General features: G+C 38.2%; 1 protein-coding gene across 5 annotated transcripts in view; it reads right to left on the bottom strand.

Moving 5' to 3' along the window:
* Positions 1 to 13038, bottom strand: part of EFR3A (EFR3 homolog A) — a 71861-nt gene extending 58823 nt beyond the window's left edge. For 3 of the 5 annotated variants that reach the window (XM_031060876.1, XM_031060879.1, XM_031060877.1), the window contains exons 1-2: positions 12989 to 13028; positions 7280 to 7360 (exon numbers count right to left, since the gene is read on the bottom strand). In XM_031060876.1, coding sequence (XP_030916736.1) covers positions 7280 to 7292 — 13 coding nt within the window. In that variant the 5' untranslated portion in view covers positions 7293 to 7360; positions 12989 to 13028. Of the gene's footprint in view, positions 1 to 7279; positions 7361 to 12988 lie in introns of all 5 variants that reach the window. The other 2 variants (XM_005425707.2, XM_031060878.1) reach the window with 1 other exon arrangement.
* Between the last annotated feature and the right edge of the window lie 1641 nt (positions 13039 to 14679).

Raw genomic sequence — 14679 nt, 5'->3', positions numbered from 1 at the left:
TTATTTCTGAACTGCTAATATCAGTTGATGCATTTAATTCAGAACTAAAATGACTTTCAAGGGTACTCTCATTCCACTATAAAAAAGAGATCAGACATTTTATAACAAGAAAACTATTGCAGCCATATAAAGGAGCTAATTAAAAATATTCTTCAACCTGCTATAAAAAGAGCAAGTGCTGTAAGGATGGACTGCTCAGCCATTGCAATGTCCCTGGACTGCACTCCCAGAGGGCACAGCGGGCTCATCATCCAGAGAGGATGAAGCCTCATCCCCCAGATGAGCCTCTCCTCCCCTCATCCAAAGCCAGCTGACCCCTAAGTTCCTGGTTTCCAGCCTCTCTCCACCAAAATGCACCCAAGAAAATGTCCAACAGGCAAATGAAAATTTTTCTTGAGAACAGGATATTCCTCTCGTGATGTGAAATTTTGGCCCCCATGACAGCAAACCCGCAGTAACACCTAATGGGGAAAATTCCATCCATACCTAGGTTTGACAATTTTAAATTTATTTAAAAAAATATTTTGGTGCTCAGTTTATTTGAAACAAATGAAAACTACACCCAAAAAACCAGCTTTCTACTTAAAATTTCTCAGACTAAGCTAAAAAGTTCAAGTTAATTCTTCTGTGATATGACTTCAAGAGTTCTTCTAAACTGGAATCATATAATCATTAAGGTTGGAAAAAGACCTCTAAGATTATGAAATTCAACCATCAACCCAGCACCAACACCATGTTCACCATTAAACCATGTCCTGAAGAGTCATATCCACGTTTTTTGAACGCTTCCAGGGATGGTGACTCCACGCTCCCCTGGGCAGCCTATCCCAGTCCCTAACCACCTTTTCTGTGAAGATTACTTTCTTAATATCCAATCTAAACCTCCCCTGGTGCAACTTGAGGCCATTTCCTCTTGACCTGTCTCTTGCTACCTGGGAGAAGAGACCGACCCCCACCTGAGTACAGCCTCCTGCGTCCAGGCAGTTGTGGAGAGTGATAAGGTTCTCTCTGAGCCTCCTTTTCTCCAGGCTGAACAGCCCCAGCTCCCTCAGCTGTTCCTCAGACTTGTGCTCCAGACCCTTCCCCAGCTCTATTGTTCTCGGGACACACTCCAGCCCCTCAATGTCTTTATTGCAGTGAGGGGCCCAAAACTGGACACAGGATTTGAGGTGTGGCCTCACCAGTGCTGAGTACAGGGGGAGAGTCAGTGTCCTGGTCCTGCTGGGGACATTGTTGCTGATACAGATCAGGTGCCACTGACCTTCTTGGCCCCCTGGGCACACTCTGACTCATGTTCAACTACTATCAAACAACACCCCCAGGTCCTTTTCTGACATTTTTCCAGCCACTCTTCTCCGAACCCATAGCATTGTGTGCTGGAGTCAGCCTGCAAAGATGCACATTTTGCTATGGTAAAAAGCATGTAAAAATAATTTGAATGGAAAGCAAGAAATGACAATGCATGTGAAGTTACTAATAAGAAGTAGGAAAAATCCCAAGCTAGTCAAATAATGCTCACCACCAAGCTTCTTTAATAAAGTATTCTTTTCAGAGCCAGTAGCAGTTAGAACAAACGCTTCTTTTTGGGATAGTGTGTTTTGCAGACTTGTAATCCATTGAAAGAAAGTTTTCCATTACATCAGGTTCTCCAGTTGCATTCCTTAAGTTCCAACACTGGCAGTGTGTCCATACCATCTCTCCTTTCCCCCACCTTTGCCGGTTTTACATAGTAATTTTGCTTTACTTGCTCATTTCTGTTCTCCTCCAGACAACCTCTTCCTTTCCTGCTTTGAGATAGTACTGTCACTCTCTATTTTTAATACAGCATTAAAATTACCTAAAACTAATCTGGTTCCAGTGGAAGAAGCTCTATGATATGAATTTTGCTTCTTAATTCCTGTCCTTACTTATATTCCTTCTAAGCTGGCCAATGTCATTTACTTCTCTGACTTCTGTCACTGCAGCAATACAAAAAAGAGACTTTAGGAGACAAGAAAGACACATTTACATAAATCTCCTTGACCCCTCTTCCTCACAGCTGGCACTGATAATCTGTTCAGGGAAAAAAATGACCAGGCAAAGTCTAACTTTCATTCCTGCCTTCAGTATTTGGTTTGCAGTTGGGAAATGAGTTCTAGGTGATAAATTCACTGAACAGAAAAAACCAGAGATTTTGTTTCATTTTGTAACAAATACTGATTTCATTAACAAGGTGTTTCATAAATCAGTGAAAAATGTGATGTAAATAAAAGACTGGACTAAGGAGACAGAGAGTGAAAGAGAGGCTCATAGTGCTTTGTATATTCTCTGAAGAACATGAACTGCTTTGGTCCCTCCATCCAGGCAAAGAGCAGTGCATGGAGCAGACTCCTGACACTGACAAAACACCCACTGTGCACACCCAGTAACACACTGAGCCAGCAGGACATTCTTTACCTACTATTAAATTCTGAATAAAAGAAGTAAAGAAGGATAGGCATTATCACAGTGACCTTGTTCTACTCCTGCTACTGAACCCACCTATCTGCTTGTCCAAATGCCTGGCTCCTCCCAGCATCCATGGGTACCAGAGAATGGAAAATCCCCAGCCCAGTGATGATTCTGGCAGAGAAGCAGCCTCTGAGATCCAGACAATCCTGCTCAAAGCCTGCTTTCACTGTGGCCCTAAGCTATTCTCTCACCCAGATGAGTCATTTTCAGAATGCTGCATCCTTAACACTTGCCAGGTGCAGAAGAGAGTTGCAGGTGACAGAGAAGAGCACTGTAAATGTCATGTGTGCTCAAAGGCCAAGCCACCTAATTCACATAACATTCCTCTGAGAAGAGGGACTGCCACACCTGCACCTCTCCTACCCCCTTGTCCCCTGTTTGTGGCAGGTTAGGGAGAAACATCAAACACAGAAGACCAGAAGAGGCTAGTGCACCTCTGGATTGAGACAGACACTGAAGGAGAGGAAAGATGCTACACAATGCATGGTTGAAAGGTAACAGGCCAAGCAGCAACACAGCCTATCTCCAGGGTGGCCAGAGGTGAGTAAGAAGCAGCTCTAGAGGGTTGCCAGAGGCAAAACTATTCCAAAAGGGTCACTGTCTGCCTCAGGAGCCTTCAAACCATACTTCTGATCAGCAGGTTGGCCAACTACTGATAAAAATATATATACTTGTCTGAAAGGATCAGTACTTTGGACTAAGTCCAGGCTACAGAATGCCTCCCAGATGCTTGAGCTGGTCAGACCTTCTCTTCTCAGTTCCAACCCCAGGCAGCACAGCAGACTGCTGACAGGGACTTTCTCTGTGCCTTCCTGCCCATGCCCAGTTAGTCTTAAAATTTCTAGTCTAGATGTTCCACAATTCTCCTTCCATTGCATTTCCTCATACTACTGGACACAGCAAGGAAAAGAGTTATTTTAACACTTGCTGCTTGGTTCTGTTTTGCTACAGGAACTCATGTGGATTAAGTTACTGCCTTTAGAGGAATACCCCCTTGTATACCTGAGGATGAGAGGGGAATCAACGGGAAGCTGGACGAAAGCACAGATCTAGATACAGCTCTAGGAGTTACAATTAACGGAACCTTTAAGTTCTCAAGCTTAGGGCAGCAGCACATAGAGATTACTTGGCATCTCAAAACACAAACACCATGAACAGTTCTGCTTTTCAACAGCTGTTTTAATTCCAGGGTCAGCATCCCAAGAGTAACTGGAATAGCTCCTGACAGACAGCAAAGTTGACAAGATGTTTTATCTTCTTGGTCAACTGAAATCTGCATTACAGAGTAGTGTCTTCTGCTTTGAAAGCTGTTGTTTCCCTACACCAAGAAACTGCAAGAAAAGTGTCAAACATTCTCTACTTTTAGAATTTTATGAAGATTTTGTCAATACTACACATCTTTATTATTTGAAGAGAGGTATGAGGATGACACTCATAAACTATCACCTGCCCTACAGACAAAAAGCCCACTTCAAACCAATGAGTAACTGGTCAGCAAGTGCCCAGGGTTTCAAGTCTTCTTAGAAGGAAAGCACCTGAAGCTTTGGCATTGAAAAACCTGAATGTAAAGACACATTAAGAATTTTTCTGACGACTGCTACTTTTTCCATTTCCTCAAGATGATGGAGTTTGCTTTCTTAATCCAATCCAGGGAAACAGGGCAAGAAGACAGTAGTGGTAAGAATGCCCAGAATCTTATGCTGCTGCCCATCATTTTCCTCAGAAAAATGGATGTTCGGAACCGTTGTGTCACCTCCTCACTACAGTAGGTGGGCTGGGAGGATTTAATTCTCCACTCCTGCCCAACGGTGCCTTGCAGCTCAGCTGCCCAAACACACAGGGCTGAAACAGACCAGGGGAGTAGGTACCACACTGCCACTTGAAAAACAAGAAACGAGAAGGTTTCTGTGAGTGAAACATGCAGGTATGTCATGATTAAAAGTCCTGATGATGAGGAAGCAAAGGTTCACAGGCCTTCTCTCTGGAGCCCTCAAAGCTAATGGAGAAGACAAGCTTAGCTCAGGAAACTAGATTTTAACTAGTTCAACATAAACCATTGACCTGTTTATAGGACATATAAGAGTGCTGTTCTATAGATCCTTTCTTCCATTAAAACATCCCAAATACCAGTAGAAGCATGGCCAGAGCTTCAAAAACAAGTCTTACCTTCATTTAAGCAAATCCAGCTACAGGCTTCAATAAATTTGCACAGATTTTGAAAAACATTTCCTAATTAAAATGAAAAATGTTCTGTTCACAAGTAGTTCAAGACCACATTACACACATTTTATTTCCTGCACACATACACAACATACACAGAAAGTAACATAAGAGTGGATGAAAGTGCTTCTGTGAATCTAGAACCATACTGTGATATTTATGCTGAGAAAACAGTGGAGAAATTCTGCCGAGGCACATACACAGAACTCAAAACACGACAAAGCATCTGTTCCTGTACAGTAACAAAAGTGTTTAAACTGTATTGACATTAATGAAAAATAAAATGCTAAACAAAAATGTTGTAATGTTACTTCGAAAAACAGTCACAGAGGATGCTTAGGCTTTGGAATTAAAATTCTTGTTTAAATATCACCTATCTTCAATTAAGTGCTCTGCTTGTGTCTATTCCTAGCTGTTTGACTTTCCCAGAAAGCATTTACAAAATGAGATATTGCCATTTGGACTTGGAAACATACGTGTCTCCATAAAAAAAAAAGAACATAAAAAAAATATGGAATCAAAAATTTGGAAAAAAAAATTTCTTTACATATTATCAAGAACAGGTCCTTGGAGCTGCCAATACACTCCATTTTCCATGTCTTCCTTTCCCTGCAAACAGATTTACCTCGTTCACCCTGCCCTCACAGAAGAGCAGCTTTTGAACACACCAGCAAACAGAAGTACATGCAACAGTTTTAAACATAGACATGAAAGACATTCAGTTTCACTGAAAAAATCCCTCCTTCTAGGTCAATACAAATTATAAAATATTCTCATGGTTATCTTTCCCATTAGCTCTAAAGAGTACTTCATCTTGAATTCAGGTTTCCCTCAAGAACTGAAATGCAGCTCTTCTCCCAACCAGTGGCATACAAGGTTGGAACATACCCTATCTAGAACCCCATATCCCAGCTGATTAAAAAGCAATTTCTCCCTTCCTGTAATGTCTAATCAGTTAGAGAGGAACACAGACACAGTGATTTGCTCTTCTGGGCATCTTCAGCACCTAAAGACTGTGCAAGTCCCTTTTCTACCCCAACTTCTGTTTCCCACCAGACTGAACTAGCCAGTCTAGAAGATGGTCAGTGGAGGAAACAGATAGCTTTGCATCTAGACACACAGAAGTTGTTTCATAAATACATCTTGGTAAGCAGTAAATCTTGAGTGTTTCAGCTTTCTATAGAAACCAGAAAGGACATCTGTGGGCACACAAGCTCACTGGTTTCTGCAGCAATCCAGCAGTTCTTGCCCACAACCAGCACTTCTAACCACACTGCAATTCCAACATCAGACTCAATTTGCACAAATTATATTTTGTCAGTTCTGAGGAACTTCAAGCTCATGTCTAAACCAATGTCAGTAATGGATCACAAACACATTTAATGGAAAAACCCCAAGCACATAGAAACTCTTGAAAACAGCCTGCACTGCATTTATTATGAGACAAGAGAACTCTGCCAGCTCAATCATGTCAGACACAGATCAATTATAACTATTCATATTTCATTACATATAAAGTTCACAAATAGGATATCATCATCCTAAAGTCCTTTCCTAATCATTACACAGTTACATCCTAGTTTAATGAACACGGGATTTTTTTTAATAGCATAAATTACTGGGTATTTGTTAGTGCACTTGTAACAAAATATCCATGAAGCTTTATCTTCACCAATTTCCTTACGTATTAACAGCTTTACAAAAGTATAAGGAAGGAGCACTGATTTAGCATAATTATATAGCTTAGAGTTAGATTGGAATTCCTTTTTCATTCTCTTACTAAGGAATGAGTAAGCATTCTCAAAGCACAATTAAAGACTCAGGGTGCCCATTTCCAGCCAAAGTACAGACTGTTATCAACAAAACACTGTAAAAGGTCCAAGTACAATTTAGAATCACAACTGTGCTCTTCTTGAAAAATGAAAGGACTGAGACCTTCAGCAGACCTCAAGCAGAACACGAGTAACACAAGCACCAACTATTTTTGAAGTCTTGGCATCTACAAGTTGTTAGACTAGGAATCATAGGATTGTAGAATATTCTGACTCCAAAGGGTTGAAACAAAGATCAAATCCAACTCCTGGCCCTGCAAAGGACAGCCCCAAGAATCACATTGTGTGCCTCAGAGCATTGTCCAAATGCATCCTGAACTCTAAGAAGACTTGGAAGAGTTTCGTTCATCTACCTATCCCACTACTTATTAACTTCTGTCTAATTCCTGCATGAATTAATCCAGAATAATGTAACTTCCTAGAAATGAAATAGCATTCTTCGAAAGCCAAGAGTGGTGTACACAGCTAATTTTTAATCTTCAGCAATCCACAAGGAACATGACTCCCCAGAGAGCTACTGAGGCTCATAAAGGCCAACAGTGGGAAGGAAAGTCCATGTATCAAGGAAAGGGAAAGCCAAAACACTTTTAAAAGGAGTTCACCCTGGCTTTCCCAGAGACATGCATTTAATCACATAATGGAAATCTTACTCCCGCTCCCCAAAATCAATTCTGCTTTGTTGTCATGCACAAAAAAAATAGGACACTTGCATGCACAATCAGCATGAACCTTCTTACCCTTTCGTCCCATGATTCAGAAATCAATAGCAAACAAGGCTGCACATGAAGATTAATCGACTGATAGCTGCAAAGCCATTTCTGTAAATAACAATGACAGCCATATTTTAATAAAGCCCCAAAAAATTACTAAGCTACATTTTAATATTTGGGGAAATGTCCACATGCAGTTGGAAAGCACACAAAGGCTGTGATGGGCACTCAATGAAGCTCATCTCTAAAGAATTTCATTTTTATGAAATTTAGATGCCCAGATTGTGCATACAGAATAACAACAACTGAAAAAATTATTTCTTCACGTTTTAACAAGGAATGGATGAAACACCATTGTTCATTGCTTTGCTATATTAAAGTGTGTTCCAAAACAAATGGAAGAAACGGAAGGATGAACGATGATAATGATATCACTCATCATCTCTTGTCTTATTGTGAATGGTTTTGACTCTCTATGGAACTGCTCCTCAACATTAACTTTCCACAATGGGGCTAGGATGATCTGTACATAGAAATGACAGCTAACAGAAAACAACAAAAGGAACACTTGCTCCAAATCAACAAGTCTTAAAGAAATCCATGAGTATTCATTAAATAAGGAAGCACCAATTTGGTGGCACACAAAGTTGTTTAAGGTACCATGAGTTAAATAAACAGATGCACAAAGAGCTACAGTTTTCCAGCTGCAAGTTCCTGTTTTGTTTTTCTTAGCTAAATCAAGGATACATTTGGAGAAGTTACTACTTTTTCTTTTCAATGCAGTCACCTAAAAATCAGCTGAAAAAAAACCCTGTAGCTGTTTTCATATTGAAAGCAATTCTTGCATATTATCATGCAAAGAATCTATTATATATTCTGCAACCATAGCATTATAATAGTTACAGACATCCCGAAATAGTTATTTCCCTTTTCTGGCCTAGTCCTAGCAAGTGGCAAACTGCCAAAGGAAGCCCAAACCTCTGATCTTCCCCTGGCAGCTGTTTTCCAAGTTCCTGTGGTCCCTTAGGTTAGCAGTTGAAAAGGACATGGTACAGGGCCCCTGATGTGTCTCATCCTAAAATACCAGAATCAAGCAGCAAACAAAAATCTCAGACACCTCCTGATATAACTCTTCTGTAATAGCTGAAATATGAAAATATTACAGAATGATAACCTATTTAACACCGTTTTAAGTAGTCAATAATGCTGTCATAAAATTAAGAGGGTTTCTCCTGCCTAAAAAATAAACTAAGAAATTACAAAAAGTGTTTTATTAAGTAGCAGGTCCCATTGTAAAGTGTGAAGGCTACACGAGAAACATATTCCAAATGAGGAAAAAAGTATGATGGATGGAAAGAGTGGAGACATTAATTAATAAGAACTATGGCTTGATTTTCACTAAGAACATTAGAAAGCTTAGTCCCTGAAATATTTATATTGACACATTAAGGAACACATCTCGAGTCACTGGTATTTCCAAATTTTATTTCACAGGGTGATAAATCTTCCCTTCCCATTATCAGTCTTGTTAATACTTATTTATTACACTAGAATCACAAAACACAAATAAATTATATTCCCAAAATTGCTGGGAGGGGAGAAACCAAAATGAGGAAGTTATCTGCCTCTTAAAATGTGTTAAAAATGTTAAATGCCAGTTAAGAATTCACTCATTTCAAATTCCATTTCAAGTGCTGTTTTCCCTCCTACACTTGGCAAGAAAACACTATGCACATAGAAAATTATAATTTTAAAAGTTTGATGGGTATTTTTGGGTTTGAGGGAGGAGTGGGTCATTTATTTGTTTGAAGACCATGAAGTAACGCAAGGAAAGAAGTAGCATGCATGAATACAGAAACTGACAGGCACTACTCAATTGTTCCATTTGTGTTTGTTTTCACCTTGCACAGGCGAAGCAGGGAAGCCACCAGCACACTCCACCTGCTGTCAGAGGAGCTGCCTCAGCACAGACAAGGGGCAAAAAGACACACGGTCTTTGGGAGGCCAAGGAAATAAAATATTATGTAGTTTAATGAGCATGCTTGGAGCCATTCTGAAGTCACCAAAACTGTCTCTTCACTGCAACCAAGAACAGGCCAAATCATGGAATATTTTCCACATAACTAATATATTTACCTCTTAAATCAGAATGGTCCCTTTCCAACTGACAAATATCTGACAGAAGAGTGTAGGAGGTGTTCATATTACTACATTTCACAGCCATAAATCAAAGGAAGAATGTGGGAACATTACATTTGGCAAAATCCTTATTTTTATTTATTTCTCCTCTTAATTTATATGTTAGAGTCAGTCATAAGGACCTGTTAATCAGTTAAAAACAATTTAACTAACAATTATTATTAACAAAACCGTGAAAACCAAAGATATAGTTATGCCAATGGCATAAGCCAAAGGAGAAAAGAATAAGCTAAGAAAAAGTTTAAAAAATTCAAACACAGAGCTACCACAAGTAAAATATATTTTTATAGTCAACAGGTGCTCTCACCTGTGCTACATATCATTCTTCTAGTTCAAGCGATTTCATTTTAGTCTAAAAGCTGCCTTTTAAGTCAAACATTTCACTAAAGTCAGGGAATACATCCAGTAAGTAGGTCAGCTGTTTCTAGAAAAGAAAAACCTCGCTATCTACCAAGCTGTGTTTCAAACATCTGATTAAGTGTGAATATCCAGAACATAACGTTCAAAAAGAGAGTCTTCAACAAATATTTTTATATGACTTAGCAAGTGCTTTCTCTCCTTAGCAGAAACATTTTCAAGCCAAATGCAGCCAATAAAAACCCTACCAAAATCACCCATGTTCCATAACAGAAGTATGCTAAATGAAATTATCTGCACAAATTATTCAACAGGGAAACTGAGAGCACAAGAGGCAAGTGAGAAACACATACAGCCTCTACTGCAGAGGCTATCTTGTTATATATTCTTTGGCTTCACTTTTAAATAAAAGCACTATTTAATCTTTTACTCCAGTTTCTTTGTGATAAAGCATACCTTAGTTACTAAAGTTAGTAACTAAAGTTACTAAAACACCTGTGGTTCAAACCTACTCCTACTGTACTCAATCAGAAATGAGAAAACACATTTGCTTCCTCAACGTCTCAGAATTTGCATTTCATCTTCAGCTGAAGACACCATGCATGTCTGTAACCATTTGCATCAATATCCATGCTATTTGCACAAGAAAAACTTGTAACATAAAGTTAAACATCAAAAGCGCAGGGAAAAGCTACACCTTGGCAAGGTTGATCCAAGTGCTGCAGCAATGACAGAGCACCACACCTCCACTGCAGATGTCAACACAAATGCCATGTCATGGGTGGTCAAAGCCAAGCACTTCAACTTCTCAAGGTAAAGAGAGCAAACTGAAAAATTTTCTATTTGGGCTACTGCAATGCATTGAGACTAAAATCTTAACATTTTTTTAGGACTTAATGCAGCACTAAATCCTCCCATTCCTGAGTGGGATTGCTAAGCAGAAACATCAATAGAAAATGTGATAATCCAAATATGCAATGAAAAACTCATGCAGAGCCCAGCAGCCATGGCTGCGCTGAGGCTGAAAGAGAAGAGCATCCATCACCTCTGGCTAATAACCTTTGCTCATCTCCCCCCTCTCAGTACCACAGCCCAGCTCTGACTAATGCCTGTTTCTCCACAGTAAATATTGAAGGAGTTAAAAAGCATAATGTCCTGTCAGTGTTTCACACACAGTAATTTCAATACTGACCTCTGAAGTATCACCAGTTACAGCTGAATTCCCCAGAAAGACTAATTAAGCTTTTACTCAGTCTTCATGTAATACCAGTTATCTGGATCTCATGATATTCCAGAACACTGCCTTCAGACCTATAGATTAATTCAACTACTGTATGAAGGGGGAAGGATAAAATTACCACCAGAAACTGCTACACAGACCCAGGAAATAAAGCAGGACAGTAGTGGATATGGGAGTTGGTCAGTATGACCCAAGAAGTCTATCAAAATTTCCTCTTAACTTAGACACTATTTTTCTACTTCATTTGTAAAGAACTCATTGTAACATGACAGAAAACATTTTTGGAAAATATCTCACCGTCACAGGCTTTTGTTTAGGAATAAGTTTTATATGCACTTCCTGATGTGTGGGATGAGAGAATTTCAGTTGAAAATAAAATAAAATAAAAACAACACACAAAATCCCCCAGCCTTTAGAAACAACTAAGTTTTCAAGGACAGATACTTTAAGAATTCAAAGTAACACTGTAGCAGCAGCCTGCTTCATCAACACGCTCTGAAAAGAATCCTACGGAACCTTTAGAGAAACCTAAATTAGAAGGCAGAAGATTTCCTTTCCACATGCAACAGAGTTGAATTCCTGAAGGCTCTATCTCTACTGATTAGAAGTACAACCAGCCACAAAAGGATTCTTGCTTGCCTAAAAATCCCATTGTACTTCTTCACTGCCATAACTTTTGGAAGTAAAATATTATGAAAATACTGTTGTTTCACAAGAATTGCAATGCACACGTCTGTTACATTTCCTTTTCTTCACCCATGCAGTTATACTCATAAATACAGGCAAAGGTAAATAAATGGCTGTGTAGTTCTGAGTGTCTTGAATAGATAAACACTGCAATCAGTTCTTTTGGTCTCCTTTAACTCCCATGTGACTGCAGTAATGCAAACTCTACTTGCATTGATATTAATGACCCTAAACATAAGCACATCTGGTTTAAACAAAAACAAAAACAAAAAAAAACCACCAAAAAAAAAAAAAAAAACAAACAAAATACCCCAACCAAACCAAAAAACCCCAACCAAACAAAAAAACCACCTTACTTTTCCAGTTTAATTGGTTAAAAAAATTCCACTCACTGCTTCACATGACAGGTGTGACACATCTTACTTACAGTAAAGTATTTGACATGACCAGGGTTCAAATGACACAACACAGAACTTCTGGAAGGCTTTTCTAGTGCCCACAGTCACAGCTTATCACAAATCACAGCAATGAACAAATGCTCAAAGACTTCCTCATGAAATTAAGCATCCATGAATTAGAATGCACTCAGTATGACTGGTAGTAACTTTTTTGATAAAGCAGGTTGCTTTATCCAAAGACTGGTGTTAGCAATGTTACTACAGATCACATAGAATTTTTTCTAAATAGAAAAAATTATTAAAGGAATAGTTAAATTTATATTTTTCTAACACATTGTATAACTCAATCCTTTGAGTTAGAGAAATTTGCTATTCTTGAAGGTAAATAATTTCATTCTTAGAAACATTTGCCTCAAAAATCTCACTTAACTTTGAAAGTCAAAAATTTTAAGTCTTATTACTTTTCATCCTGAATAGCAATTCTATCTTCTATAAACACTAGTTGTCATTTTCCTAAAATAGGATTATATATCAAAATATAGCTTTTTAATATCAAAAATATCTTGTTTAGTTTTTGAATCCAACTATTTCAGAACACAGTTTAGATCACAAAATTCAGTGTTATACTGTGAAGCTGTAATCAAAAAGGCAAATGCAAAGCTCATATTATTATTTGTAAAATATATGGAGATTTACAAAGGCAGAGACTAGATAACATTAACATCTTAAAATTCTTATAAATGACAGCAAGTCTAATGTTTCTTTTTGCATTTTTTAAAAAATTTTAAACCCCAAAGAAAATAACAGTAATACCCCTATATATTGTCTTAATGTACTTAAGACAAGAATACTTACTGCCAGGCATTGTTAATCGGGGATCTGTCTTCAGTTTTGTAAAAACATAAGAAACTATCAAAAAACAAACAAAAAAACAAAGTCAAGACCATAGCTTAAGACAATTTACATCCAAATATGCTCAGTAACTCATGCAGAATGAGCATTCTTCAGCTCCAGCACCAGAGGGGCCGTTACCACAGAAATCCAGATATCCTCTTAGCTGACCAGACTAGATGTAGATTTTGCCTGTTCCTGAAATGCAGTCATTCTATTTTTGCCTTTGATGCTGGAGTAAACATTTTTCTGTTGTGTACTGTGACCTTCCCAAGTGCCACTGTTTAGGATGATAAATCCTGCACATCTCACAGGATACTTCCACTTCAGCTCTAAACCACAGCTCTCCCCATTAAAATGCCTGAGAGAGGCTTCTGCTCAACGCTACAAAAAAAACTGAAAAACCTGTGTGGCCCTTTCTAGGGCATTTTTCTCACAGTATCAAAAAAGGCAGATTTTAGATCAGAATGCAACCTCCTATACACAATAGCAGCTCAAAGGATTTTTGATGCAATTAAATATATTCATAAAATGAACTCATCTGAAGTTACAACAATCTATTTTGGATATAAAAGTAGCCAAATCTACTGTTCCTCTAATTAGCACTAAAATGCAAATTATTTGATGATTTTTCTGTATTTACTAATTGCCAAACGCAAACTCCCCACAAATGTACTTTTCCACAAATAAGAAGAAAATCTCAGTTAATGATACTGAGTGTTGCTTTCTTCAAAAATAAAATAATTTTTAAAATAAAAGATATTCAGCTAATAACTGATGTATACATACACCAAAAAATTGTAATTCCATGGATGGATAATGTGAGAATAAACATTTTGTTTGGTCAACATATGTTTTAATGACCATGTATTACAGCAATGCTCATAGTTGCTAAAAATAAACTTTATTCTCGTATATGCATTTCAATCAAAGGTCCCAATTTGCTGACAGCAACTGGGATTAAAAATAGTACTTCAAAGTAAGTTATTTAAAATATCCCATCTATTAGAAAACTGTATGTCCCTCTCCAAGGGCAGCATGAGAAACAGTGCAATTTTATTAAAGGAAACGTGCTGCAGATTGTCATGTCCAACAGACACATGGAGAAGCAAAATCTCTGGTTCAGAATGTAGTTATGGATCCAGCTGAAACATTACAGAAAACAGATTTACTGACATAAAAGAAAATAAAAAAGCAGAGAACCTGGTGAGAGTTTCAGAGAGTCAAGTGCCAGAGACTCAAGATTGTTTTATTGACCATCTCCAGCAAACAGGAATTCAATAGATTTTCCTATCAGCAAAGTCAACTCACTTTTACAAGATTTTTAGAAGAGTCTGCTGCAGAAATTACTATAAAAGTTGTATCAACTAAGACATAGGAAATATCTGTTTTAAAATAATTCACTGGGGTTTTAGTCATTTTATGATCTGTAATAGGACCAAAAATTCCACACGGAGCTGGCCTGACCTCTACATGCAGAACAGAGCACACAATCTCCTTTCCATAAAGTCTTCACAATCCCTGTCTCGCTTGGCCTAGGACAAAGTTTCATCCACAGATGCTGTCACCTGTTACAGCAGAACAGAACTAAATCAAACCAAGAAACTTTCCACTCTTGAGTTTGCTCAGCTATTTGTCACTGAGCTAAAATTTTA

This window comes from Geospiza fortis, unplaced genomic scaffold (genome assembly GCF_000277835.1).
Source record: "Geospiza fortis unplaced genomic scaffold, GeoFor_1.0 scaffold94, whole genome shotgun sequence".
NCBI lineage: Eukaryota > Metazoa > Chordata > Aves > Passeriformes > Thraupidae > Geospiza > Geospiza fortis.
Note: the sequence above shows the minus strand (reverse complement) of the source record. Positions and strands in the feature narration are given on the sequence as shown.